The 13,969-nt window shown below is 29.2% G+C and overlaps 1 protein-coding gene across 1 annotated transcript; it reads right to left on the bottom strand.

The window, feature by feature from the left end:
- Positions 1-4,604: 4,604 nt before the first annotated feature.
- LOC137807794 (uncharacterized) lies at positions 4,605-6,438 on the bottom strand. Its single transcript, XM_068608595.1, has 3 exons — positions 5,949-6,438; positions 5,480-5,871; positions 4,605-5,291 (listed from the first exon to the last, which is right to left on the bottom strand). The coding sequence occupies exons 1-3, from the start codon at positions 6,064-6,066 to the stop codon at positions 4,815-4,817; spliced, it is 987 nt and encodes a 328-aa protein (XP_068464696.1). The 5' UTR covers positions 6,067-6,438; the 3' UTR covers positions 4,605-4,814.
- Between the last annotated feature and the right edge of the window lie 7,531 nt (positions 6,439-13,969).

Below are 13,969 nucleotides of genomic sequence, written 5' to 3'. Positions count from 1 at the left end.
TATCTCTATTTCAAAGCACTTAGAATGCTTAAAAATATCTCTTAATATATATATACACATTTTGTAAAATGTCATATTTTGTAAGTATCTTCTCTCACGATACTTTTCCGATCACTCCCAATTTTTTAAGCACACTATAAGTCATAAGAAAAAAACTAAATCCTTGGTTTTGATTTTGTTTCTATGTATATAACTTCCTTTGTTGTGTTATGTAAAGAAAATTTAAAGGAGTGAGAGGTAAGAGGACACTGTCGTGAAGTACTGCCAAACGACCTTACAATGGGTCCAACGAAAGCAACACAACCTATACGTGTAATCTCGTGTCATGTTTAAGGTTAAAACGTGGCCAATATTTTTAAACATGCTTTATTATTATTATCACTCAGAAATTTGCATAATAATACCAGTTTGTTACGTGTTGTGTTCCGAGAAATCATTATCTTTTTTGAGTTTCTGGGAAGATTGTCTGTAAAGAATCATTTTTTTATGAAAATGAGAAAATAAAATACAATTAATTATGATTTAAATACTTGAAATTTTGAATTTTAAACTAGAGAGAGAGCTTGAAATATGACCCTAATCTTTCTGAAAATGGTAGTTTAAATTTTTGAATGATTGGGTTCAGATTTTAACTCTCTATTCATATAATTTCATCTTCAGTAATCAACCATCTCACACTTCTTTCCTTTATTCATGGAATTTAAAACAAAAAAATGCGCCATAAATCAATGCCAGTGGTGTCGCTCCTGGCCCTCTGTCTTGTCATTTCTTTTGATTCCTTCATATTTTTCGCTAAACGTACAAAATTTTCTCTACATTATCTTATAAGTCTAACCTATTTTAAAATATTGCCAATTAAAATTTATCATTTTCAGAACCAGGTCTATTTATAAAATAAATAATTGAGTGTATGTACGACCTTACCAACACAAAATCATGAACCAACATGGTGTGTTCATCAGCTGACACGGAATCATTATAATGAACCAGAATAATTTTAGTAACATTTTCTTTTCATTCATCAAGTTTTAACATGACATTTTCTTCGAGAGGATCAATCAAATACCACTCAAATTAAACTCACAATCACATTAACTATACAAATTTATTGTTAATTGTAATTGTATTCACATGTGTCAAATCCGATTAAGTGATATTTAGGTCGATTGGAAACTGTGAATTTAAATCTTAGTTTCATTGACTTTTATATATATATATATATATATAAAAGATTAAAGGATTGTAGTATAAATAGATTGTAGTATTTCAATGTATCATAAACTTAATCTCCGTTGCGTATTAATAGATTGTTTATAGATATTCATATTCAAAACAATAATAATGTATCAGTATAAATTAATAGAATTTTGAATAATTAATTTTTATTATTGAATTAGATTACTCTCAAAATCCAATAATAAGATGGATATTTCATATATACCAGAGAATATATATAAAAAAAAGATAAATTTTACATTAGTTAAGAGATCAAATGTTTTTTACAATGTTGTAAATTTGAAATCAGTTATACTCTTATCTGAAACAATTATTTTATCGGTATTAAATTAAGAAAAAATATATATGATTTATGAAATAAAAAAATAATCACTAAACAAGTATGATTTGGAGAAAAAAAGAGGAATTTGAGTGCTTGGAGAAATGTATTAAATTGGCTCACTTTAACAAAGGCTTAATGATGCTTATCTTTTGGGTGTAAGTTTATACAGTATTTATATAATAATAAGAGGGGAGATTTTTTACGTGGTGGGTTCATAGAGCATCGCAGAGTAAAAGGCACGTGGCAGGAGAGGTCAACGTCGTGTGGGGCCCACGTGATGTGTAGATTCCAGTGCGGAGTTTGCACAAGTCATTTGGTGTGGCTGCTCTTCAATCTGGCTCGCACCTCTTCATTTTCCCCCCTTTTTTGTTTGACCGAAGAGGAGAGGAAAAAAAAGGTGGCAGGTGGTGGCATGGTGGCCGTACACGTGGTGCAATCTAGGTGAAGGCCTTGTGCTGTGTGGTGCGGTTGACCCGGTTGGTAGGAAAGCGTTTTGAGAAAACAGGGCGTGTGGCAGCTTGTGAATGGATCTTTCTACACGCCGTAAAGCATGGACCTTTCCTCACGCAATTTCTTTCCAAATACCAATCAATTAAATTTATAATTAACATCAGAGATTAATATGAACAACATGTTGACCCTTATCGCAACCATTCTCAGCCACTAATTTCAATTATTCTACCATTAACGTCCTCTTCTCTCCTCTGTTACACTCTTCAAAATAATCATATTTATCATCATCGTCATCACACACCCTAGTTTTTGTAGCCTTTTCTTTTACAACTCCACTATTTACAAAAACTCCCAGTACAAAATTAGGAACAGTAAAACAGATAAAATATTAAGACACTGCTATTCTTTCAATATTTATAAACACCATTTTTTTATGACCTAATTTTTCCTGTCTATCACTTTGCTTCCGTCTCTTGTTATTCTTTTCAAAATTCAACTTATACATGTGACTGATGTTTAATATTTGCATCGGGATTCTACTATTTTTACTTTATTATAGTCAAGAGATTCAACACATATCTTCAATTTTACTCTCTTTTTTAAGTAGACAGTTAATATGTTTCATAAAAGATAAGTACACTTAATTTATGAAGATTTACATTATAACTAACTAATGAAAATATAAATGATGTCGCGTGTGTACGTACGTACGTGTATTTTTTGTAAATATAATTATTTTTCCAAATAAAAATATCACTTTGGTTTAAAATCTTCCTTAAAAGTAGTTACGTATGTATTACGTGAATTAATTACTGTTTTATTACTTTGATTATCTGTTTTTACCTTTGGGGTAGACATGCATTTTCTTGTTATGTGACAAAATTCATTTTTTTTACTCAAAGTATTTAATGTAGTTAAATATTTATTCAAAGTCAAGAGTACTGGTTAAGGAAAATTAGTTCTCAGTAACTTAATCAATGTGATATAGCTCATTTTGATAAATTTACATTTTCTATATACAAAAAAAAAAATACAAATATTAAAGATATGTTATAAATTATTGACATTTATTTATTTTATTATTTTACTTTTTACTAAAAAAATTATATTGACTAAATTATATACTATTTTAAAAAATAAATAAATTATTTTTATCTAAAATTATTTTTATTATTAATAAAAAAATTTAAATTAGTCTCTAATTAATTACCAAACTAATCCTAAAAACACATCTAATACATATTAATCCCATGTATGCATTGTACCTTATACACAAAGCTAGTAGTCCTAAAATCGGATGCATATTAAACGTTTTTATTTATTTATATGTAAATCATTGCATCATTATTAGTTCAAAGCATTGAAGAATGAATGCTTTAGCTTAAGTTTCTTAAGCCATATAGTTATAACCAAAAAAAATTCAATGAAAGAAAAATTGAATGTTTTGTTATTTTGTAAAATAAAAATAAGTGAGTATACTACGAAGTGAACTTTAAGCCTAACTCAACCCCATAAAACCGGCTCGATAAGGTGAGGTTTGCACCCACTTATATATATACAATGAAAAGCTGATAGAAGCTCGTGCGTGGGACTATATATTATGGGTGGTCCGATAGCGGCTCGATAGGGGGTGGCCTGATAAGCCCAACAAATACTCGCTAGGATAGGCTTGAAATGGCTCTGATACCATATTACGAAGAAGACTTTAAGCCTAACTCAACCCTCATAAAACCGGCTTATAAGATTGAGGTTTGCACCAATTTAGTCGATGTGGGATCTCCAACAGAGTATTTGATAAAAAAAATAAATTATTTTAATAGTACGATGCTTACACTCCTTAATTTATGCTATTCAGAGATAAAATATATATTTTTTTCATTTTCTTCAATTATTAATATAGATATCTAACTACCACTAAATTAGACCAAAGAAATGATCACCTCAATCCATATATTCCTCTTTTTGGAAAAAAAAAATCCCACTCTATTATAATTTTCGAAGACATTAATAAATTAATATTTATATTATTACTATGAAATTTCATATCCCAAAAGGAGTTGGTTACCTGGTTTAATAATTTACTGAGGTAAGAAGGAAGGGAAAAAAACGTTACAGGTGAAATATAAATAATGATTTACTGCGTTGTGTTCTCTTTGGTATTAAAGAAATGGAAAGAAATTTTCCAAGATGCGAAGGCTCTCACAGATGTTCTTGATATCACGAGTATTGAGTAAACGAGAAGAGAAGTCGGTGATCCTCGTTGAATGGATAGCCAGACATTTTTTACCAAGTCATAACGAAAGTGACACTCCTTCTGTCACAAAGATTAAATGCTCTGAACTTGGAAACAATTGCAAAGGTGCAGGCAAGTCAACTTCCACATGCAGGGTTGCTTACCAATCTAAACAACAGGGACCCAGAACCCAAGTGAAGAAGAATCATACTCACACATCACAGTAAACACTGTGTATATATATACATTCTTGGCCTCTATACCAAGAAATTGAGCTATGTTTGGATTTCTTATTATAATTTTGTCTCTCCCATTTCTTCAGCTTTTCAATTTAAATTGCTTCATTAAACTAAATCCAGATTTACATTCTCAACAGGAAAGCATTATTTAATTACATTGGAACCAACAGTTTCATTACAAGTAGCAAAATGCGGCAAAAACCACCATCTCTATCCTAATAAAGCTATAGTGATTGATCTGACTTATTGGCCATTTATGAAGTCTTGACTAAAAGTGCAAATACTAAATAAACACTACACACGGCACAGACACAGAAAGATGGGAGAAAACTTAGTACTCCCAGTTCCAAAGGGCATGATCTTCCTCCGAGAATCCAAAATTACAAGAACTTTCCGTGGGGTCGGAGTAATCGGCATCTTCAAGTTTGGGAAAGAGGTAGGAAGGGTACAGACTCTTGCTGAGGTTGTCTTCTTCATCTTGTGACATGTCTGATTGATCAGGCTCAAACACATAAGAAGAATCACCGTGCTCTAGCACTGCTGAGTGAACTCCATCCGTGTAATGCGGGCTATCGGAGTCCAAAATGTCACTCCTGGCTGAACTGATATCTTCCTGTTTGCAACCCCCAACAACGCAAGAAACTTTCGATCCTTCACCCTCCGAAACTGAATCAAGTATAGGCCTTTGGGGTGCTTCCTCATCCTGTTCCTGTTCCTGTTCCTGCAACCCCTTCGTTCCCCTTTCACCCTGCTTCAACTGCCCCTCTTCTTTCTCTCTTGCAACCACCTTCTCACTCAGGTGCGCCACCTGATTTAACCAAAACGTCACACAAATTAACTCGTCAGCCCACAAAATAGAGTCATCAATTTGTATCAATACATGAATAAACCAACATTAAGTTATGGATTGTTATTAAGATCAAACTTCAATTTCGATATAAAAATAGTTAAAGAAAAATACTCATTGGATCCAAATTGAGTTCTCGATTTAATTACCTCAGATTTCAACTTGTCTTTCTCCTTGAGGAGGCTTTCGTAGTTGGCCTTGAGACTCTCAAAGCTGTCATGCAGAATCTCGTAGTCCTTCTCGAGCTGTTTGGTCCTCCACCGAGCACGACGGTTCTGGAACCAAATAGCGACCTGTCGTGGCTGCAGACCAAGGTCTTTGGCTAACTTGGTTTTTCTCTCGGGTTCAAGCTTGTTCTCTTCCTCGAAGCTCTTCTCGAGGAACTGAACCTGGTTGGCAGAGAGACGGCGCTTCTTCTCAGGCTGATGAAAGTACTCGTCCATGCACTCATCTCCATTCTCGTCTATGTCAAACGCGCGGAAGAAGGAACCATTACACCCCTTCCCTCCTTCTCCTTCGAAACTCATCATGGATCTCGAACCTGAATCAAATAGCAAAAAGTCAAACACAGTGTCCATGAGTGGTAAAAAATAAGGAGGGAGGGTAATTATTACTGACCAAGAAAAGAAGCAGTGGAAGAAGAGAGGAAGAGAGAATCGAGAGGTTGGGAAGTGGGAGGAGCGGTTTGGTTGCGAAGGAAGGTAGTGATGTCGGAAAAGGCCCTTCCAGCCGCCATGTGAGGAATCGTTGGTTACTCCGACCTAGTTGGATCTGAAGGTGCCATGAAAGAAAGGTGAGTAGAGGAGTTAAATAATTGAGGTGAGGATCTAAGACTTATGGCGGAAGAAGCTGGTGATGATGATTTCCGTGATGTGCGAGGTGTGAGAACAGCGGCAGGGCATACCCATCACTCAGAACCCCAACAACGACGAGATACACCAATTCCAACACCACAACGGAAGAGACAATCCCGAACAAGAAGAGAAAGAGAGAGAGAGATATGGAGACAGAAGCAGTGGCTATGTTTGGAGAACACAAGAGTGTGGCTTCGGTTTATAACAACACCCTTCCATGGAAAGAGAGTGTGGACTTACCATCATGCCCTTTCGTTTTAATCTAATAAACTATCTTTTATATGTACAAATTCAATCATTCCAACTAATTTTCTTAATACATCTTAAAAGTTAAAATATTTTTAATTTAAATAATATATGTTCGAACTACTTACTTAAGTTGTAAGAAATTAAACTGTAAATAAAAAAAATGTAAATTTTATGAGAAACAAAACTTACTTAAAGTAAAAACTGGAGATGGTATAAATGGTTTTTCCTACCAACCTTTGTGTTCTGATATTTGTCTCCCCTCTCCATGGGTAGATGAGACCACGTGAGTTTCTGTGGAAAGCCTATTCCTCCTTAATTACCCTTCCCACAAATACAGTCAATTTTATCTTTAACATTATTTAATCTCACAATTTTTTCAACCATTTTTTTAAACTTAATATCACAAATAAAAAGACTTGGAAAAAAATCACTAGTACATAAAAATATATTAAATAAAGTATAATTTTATTTATTTATAAATAAATTTATCCGTATGAAGAGTTTTATTCATTATTAAATTTCAAGTGCATTCTAGTCTGTTTTTAGAATTCTTTATTATTAGGTATAATCTATATATATCGTTTTTGTTAACATATGAGTTTTGGTCTACTTTTTTCTTATTTTTTTTTTTAATAATATTTTTTTTATGTGATGACAAATGATTGTTGTTACTTGAAGTATCAGCCTAACTGAAATGTGAAATAGCATAATGATATTTAACATGAAAACTTTATATATATATATAGCATAATGATATTTAACATGAAAACTTTATATATATATATATATATATATATATATATATATATAAAAGTTCAACTGCCACTTATTCACATTGATACATTGATTAAAATCTAGTTTGAGGGAAACAATACTTTTTTTTTAATTTGTAAATTTTATTGTTTAATTAAGTGAGAGGAAATAAAAAAAAAATTAACTACAAAAATATTTTGTAAGTTTGTAAATAAAAAATATTTAAAGGTTTAAAAAAAAATTGTGTTCAGATTCGTTTTTTATGAGATAATGTGGAGGTATAAAAGTATATATAAAGATGTCATGAATGCTTATAACTGGTGGAATGTTATCAGTTAACAATGGTAAAGACTTATTTATTTTTGGTAAACGCTAAAGTAATCTCATAAAAGTGATCTGATAAAAAATATTAAATAACTATTTTTATGTACTTTTTATTATGATTTTTTTTCACTATACTCTCTCGTTTGGATTTTAATGAAATTTTTGTTCTCTATCTCTAAACAAATTATTGTATTAATGTTAAGGAGTCTACTTTAATTTATTAAACACGTTAAATTTCTTTGACATGTGTTAATAAAAAAACTTATCATATTGATTAGAATAACCATTTATTCTTTATAAATTCTTCTTTCCCGTTATAGGATGATTCTTTTGATTCGTTAAAAAATATATTGTAATGTAGTTTAAATATGATTATTCCATGTTTGATTTAAAAAAAATACAAAATGAAATGAAAAATAGATAGTATTAATGGCGGCGTATATGGTGGTGAGGGTGACTATTGCTATAAAATTACAACTAAATATACGATTTTTTTTCTCACCTCTCTAAATTTATATAATTATCTTACTATCAAATAACATATATATATATATATATATATATATATTTATATATGCAGACTCATATATTATACAATAATAATGTTTATTACTTATTAATTTTTAAATAAATAATCTCTAATAATTTAGTTGGTGTATGAATAAGTTTGAAAAAAAAGGATTAAAATAGATAAAAAAAATATTAAATATTTTAAGTTAAGAATATACATCAAAGTTAATTTATTATTCATTTATCTAAAAAAATTATCTTTTAAATTTCTTTTCTTCTAGGTCATGTATTCCTTTTTAAGATCCAACTTCACAATCGCTAAGGTTATCAATTAGAAATTAAGACTAGTCAATCCAAATTTTAATTAGAGTAATTTTTTTTTAATTTTTATATTATTTTACATGTATATATAATCTAATCAGAAAGTATTAATATTTATTAATTTATATATAGATATAATGATATATATTAATTTTTTAATGATTTATAACTTTCTTTTATAATGAGAGGAGTTTTATAAGAACAAGTTAAAAGTAAATTAACTACATGTTGTGTTTTTTTTTGAACGAAGCTTACGTTAAACTAGTTTATAAATTCTATAATATTGGAAATTCCAACAAATACCCGGTAATAATTTAAGAAATAAATCATTGATTTTTTCTATTGAAAAGGAGAGTGAATTTAAAATGACATTTATTACAGAATTATAAAACATTCAAAAAAAAAAACAAAATGAAAGGAATGATTTTTAATGTCCCTTTATATTATGTATTGAAACAGTTTTATCCAACGAGTAATATTAATTGAAGCACGGGTAGATGTAGTCGAAACAAAACAAGGCATAGTTTACAGATCATCATATATTTTATATTTTTTAAGTGTTCAATCATCGATTCAATTCACATGTCTAAGGGTATATGTATGAAAAAATATATATTTTGAAAGCTTGATTCTTTGAACGAACTTACTATTTTCAAAGACTAATATTATTTCCAGTGTCCTTAAGTTTAAAAAAAAAGTGTAAAGATTCCTCTTTTATGTTACATATTCGACTTTAATAAAATATATAAGTGTGCAAACTTCATATAAATTCAATTTTATAATTGAGTTAAGTTTAAAATATTTTTTTTAATATAATATCAAAATTATTTAAAGTTTATCAAAATTTGTTATATTTATCAGATTATATCTCAAAAAAAATAACTAAAAATAAAAAGATTTAATAGTGTATAAATAATACAAATCTCATTTTATAAATTCTAATTTTATAAAATTGAGTTAAATTTAAAGTTAAATACTTAAATATAATAATAAATATAAATATCATCTTATAAAATTGATATAAGCGTAAAGTTCAGTGGTTACTACTCTAACTAATATAAAAATGAAGTTGTGACTTTAAAGATTAATTATAAATTACAGTTTGAAGGAAAGAAAAGGTTATAATGGCACATAAATGTTTTTTTTTTAAAACAAGTGTAAGTGATATATAGTTTCTCTTATCTGAGAGGTAGAATTGGATTGTAGGAGAGATAATAAGAGGAGAAATTGGACTGTAGGAGAGATAATAAGAGGATAAATGATGAATGAGTTTTGTGTATATTATTGAGTCGCTTTCTTAGGTGGAAGGAAACAGACAAAAAGAATTAAAAAAATTTATATATTTATTTGTTGTTGGAAAAAGAAAGGTTTGTTTATAATTAAGATGAATTTGGAGGCAGAGAGAGGTAAAGAGAAGATGGTGACATATTTTGTGAAGTTATAATATTTTTGTTCTTAAAACTCTGACTTTTGATCTCACCTGCTTCCTTCCTTCATATCCTCTCCACTTTTACACGCCTCATTGGGCCACCTTCACAGGCCTACGATCCACCATGTCACTTCAATTTCATATTATAATCATATTTTACCCTCCCACCTTCAAATTAACTACTAATAAATCAACACCAACACATTGTTTTTACTGTTCACACACAATAATAATAAAATAATGATGATGCATTTCGTTTAATTTTGGCACGAGAATATCAATCACAATTTGATGTTTTTGATGGGTGGGTGGGTGAGTACGTATTCCCTTTCAAATACAGCCCTACACTTCATTCTTAATTTCATTTTTCAACATCTGTTTTTCACTATTTTTTTACTTGGTCAACGAGGAAACAAAACATCAAGGAAAACAAATCTTATTGGGCTGCTTTTCGAAACATTGAAAAGGCCCGCTCCACATTTTTTTTTTCATTTTTCTTTTTGGTCAAGGTTGTTTTGTTTGCAAAAACTTAATATATATCCACTTCGCCCAACAAAATTCCTTCACAGCCCGTTTGGAAATCTCTTTCCGGGTTTTACATTCTTCAACTCCAAGAATTATAAAAGAGATAATAATAATAATATTACAATATGATGACTAAGTTTGTCTAATTGTATTAGTTATATGTTTTGTTTACTCATACTACTTGAGTTTTGATTCCTGTTCTCGAACAAGATCTAGATAACGCTGAAGTTAGATTTACCTATAGATGAAAATCCCAAAAAAGTAAGAACTCTTAACATACATCTTATAACATTTTATAGGATGTCCAAACCTTCGAGTAGTTTGAACAACATCATCTTCACTATCACATGGTATGTTTGAATTGGGGAGGAGATTTGTGAGGAGGAGGGAGAGTGGATTTGTGAGGATTAGAGAGAATGTGTGAGAATGTGTTAAGTTGTTTGGATTGAGGGATGATAGTGTGGATTTGTGAGGATGGTTTATTAAAATTTGTGAGTGATATGATAGTTGAGAGAGAATTTAGAAAATATTTTAAAGATATAAAATGTAAGATTACAAATTTATCCTTATTATTAAAAAAACTTAAATAATAAATTATGATATTTTTTTAATATTTGATTTAATTAAATTTTTGTAATATATAAAAATTAGAGTTATAAATGCAAATTTGGAAATTGTTACATAAAAACAAATAATTTAAATTTTTAAAATTTTAAAAAATATAATATAAAATAATTTTGTATTAAATTAAAATGATATTATTAAATATATTAAAATTTATGAAAATAATAATGATTATTGTTTTTTTTATATTATAATTTTATTTTATTATTTTTATTATTTATAATTATTTGTTGTTATTAATAGAATAATTAAATGTTTTTATTACATAAATTTATGTAATATTTAATATATTAATTTTACATATTGTATGTATATAACTATATAATAATGATAATAATAAAAAAAATTATATATTATATATAATAATTATTATTATTGTATTATAAAGAAGTTAATATATTTAAAATTTATTCTAATATAAAAAATATTTATAAAATAAAATTACTATATTATCTTTTTATAATCAATATTATTATTATTATATAAATTTAAATATTTATTATCAATAGTTATATATTTATTATTAATATTTTGTGTGAAAAATAGTGATTTGTGTTTGAATAATATGATAAAATTGGTGCAAAAGAAACCCTAATCCAGTAGCCATATGTAACATACATGTGTTATGCTCGTAACAATTGCATTTTGGAGGGGAGGAAGAGAAGAAGATGGAGGTGTGCAGAGATGGTAATGAATGCGAAGAAGGCAGCGAGTAAAAGTGGAGGTGCTGCGTCTGCTTTCTCTTCACTAAACATAAAATCGATTTTCATGACAAAAAGAAAAACTAAAGTCGATTTTTCATCCACTATTAAGTTTGTAAAATCGATTCTCCTCTTTGATTCAATGTCTAAAAACCTCAGTGTATTGTATGCACAGTTTGAAAATTAAGGGTATTGTAGTGAATTATCATTATTCTACGTTATCACACTCGCTAATCATCGCATATAAGAGAAGAAAAAAAAATCATATCTACTCGTTCATCCATATGCGCTCTCTCCTTCAAATTATTGGATGCAAACAACGAAAATCCTCACTCGTCCATTTGCACCTAAAGAGTATCAACAGAAACAAACAAAGCATAAGAGATTGTCCCATATCACCCTCACCCTTCAAATACTTAGCAACAATTTTATACTCTTTCATGAAAAAAGCAGTAGCGGAAGAGGGGACAACATCAAGCTCTAGAGAAACATTTACATCAGACATGACAAGAAAAGAACAACAAAATAAAAAACACTTGTGTTTTGGGACTAGTAACAGCACCGAGAATAACATCTGTTAGACCATGAGATGCAACATTGTTATCCAAATCAACTCAACTTGAGTAGTGTAATTCGTCCCTGCCACTACATTCTCTAAACCTAAAAGGGATTCAAAACAATTTTGCAATGTCAAATCATTAGAGATAGTTTTAGAAGGAACTCGTTTGTCAACAATAAGCAATGAGTTCTTTCTTATAGCAAATCTTCTTATTCATGAACACTCTCCAATTAGGGCATATCCGAAAAAATATCATCTTGAGATTCAAACCAAGTTCATATATCACCAATAGGGTTATCAACAACGGATAAATCTTTATTAACTTTCTGAACAACATCAATAGAAGCAATATGAGCTATGATAAGTGTCATAATTCAGTAATATTTCATACAAAAAGATAAACACTTATAAACTTTAATTGATAAAAGAATTATAATTCAACTTCTAATTTAGGAATTTTAACCATTTTACATATTTTTGGATTATGAGATGAATAAGAATGATTTATTCCCAATTTTGTGTTATTTTGAGGAACTTAAGGAGAGATGAAACATATAAATATATCATGAATAAAGATGTCACTTGATCCAAGTACAATATTCATTTAATGACTCACACAAATCACCTCATTTGGGAAATTTTTTCATTTTAAATTTAAATGATTCATTAATTCCTATTTTAGTTCTAAGAGGATAAAACTAAAAAAATATAGTAAAAATTAGAAAACTTATCTTAACCTTTTCAATTACATATATTTTTGAAACAATAAAACAGTCACGTTGTATTGATTAAAAGTTATTTAGAGTGATGTAGAACATATAACATTACACGTGATGTGGTCCACATAAGAATCTTGGTGAAAGTTCTAGTAGAAATGGTGCTTCTCATTTTGAAGTTGAAGCTCCTTAGCCTTTATAGTTGGAGCTACCCAAGGTTGAATTCCCTATCTCGATGAGAAATACACCTACTGCTTTGTCGCCCATTCACAAACTAATCAACATTAGTGTTTGTTTGAAATCTTTTTGAGTCATGTATTCTAAAAATTGTAACACATGCTTCAATTGTAATGTAACACATGCTCCAATTGTAATTCTTTAAGATGATCATAACATATTAATTTCTAAATTTTCCAGTGAATCATCCTTTTAAGAGATCAACAATAGCATGACCTTTTTGTTTTGTGATCAACTCAAATGATATAAATATAGGTCACTATGGTAAAACTCAACAAGAGTCAACAAAAAGGGGATTGAAATTATTTGTTTAGGTGATTCTTGGATGGGGATAAATATATACTATTGTGCTAAAACTCGCACTTGAATACTTTTAGAAATTTAAGTAAAAGTCTCATATTATATAAAAATAGAAAAATTAAATAACAATATATTCTATTTAAAAATGGTGCCATGATTTCTTATATTCAATTGTATTTCTTATTTTAAATTAATACAAATCCTATATGTGATTAGATATTTATAGATGAATCCGATAATGATTATTGTTATTATTTATATACTATAAATCAATTTTATCTAAATAAAATATCAAATAAAAATGAACTTAAGGAAATGGGCCTCAATTCCATTAGTGTTGGTATACAAGACAAAATTGGACAGATGAATGTGATCGAATGTGGTTAGTGACATGACGAAAAGAGAGATGAACGAAGCCCACACAAAGATGAACCTCATAAACTACCAATGTTCTGAATAGAAAGTCCCTACTTGATACGAAATTACCAAAAAAAGGAAGAAAATGTCGAATGAGAGTGTTGCGTAGCCATTTATTTG

This window comes from Phaseolus vulgaris, chromosome 3 (assembly GCF_051622355.1).
Source record: "Phaseolus vulgaris cultivar YP4 chromosome 3, ASM5162235v1, whole genome shotgun sequence".
NCBI lineage: Eukaryota > Viridiplantae > Streptophyta > Magnoliopsida > Fabales > Fabaceae > Phaseolus > Phaseolus vulgaris.
The sequence above is the reverse complement of the archived record's forward strand: the minus strand, read 5'-3'. Positions and strand labels throughout refer to the sequence as shown.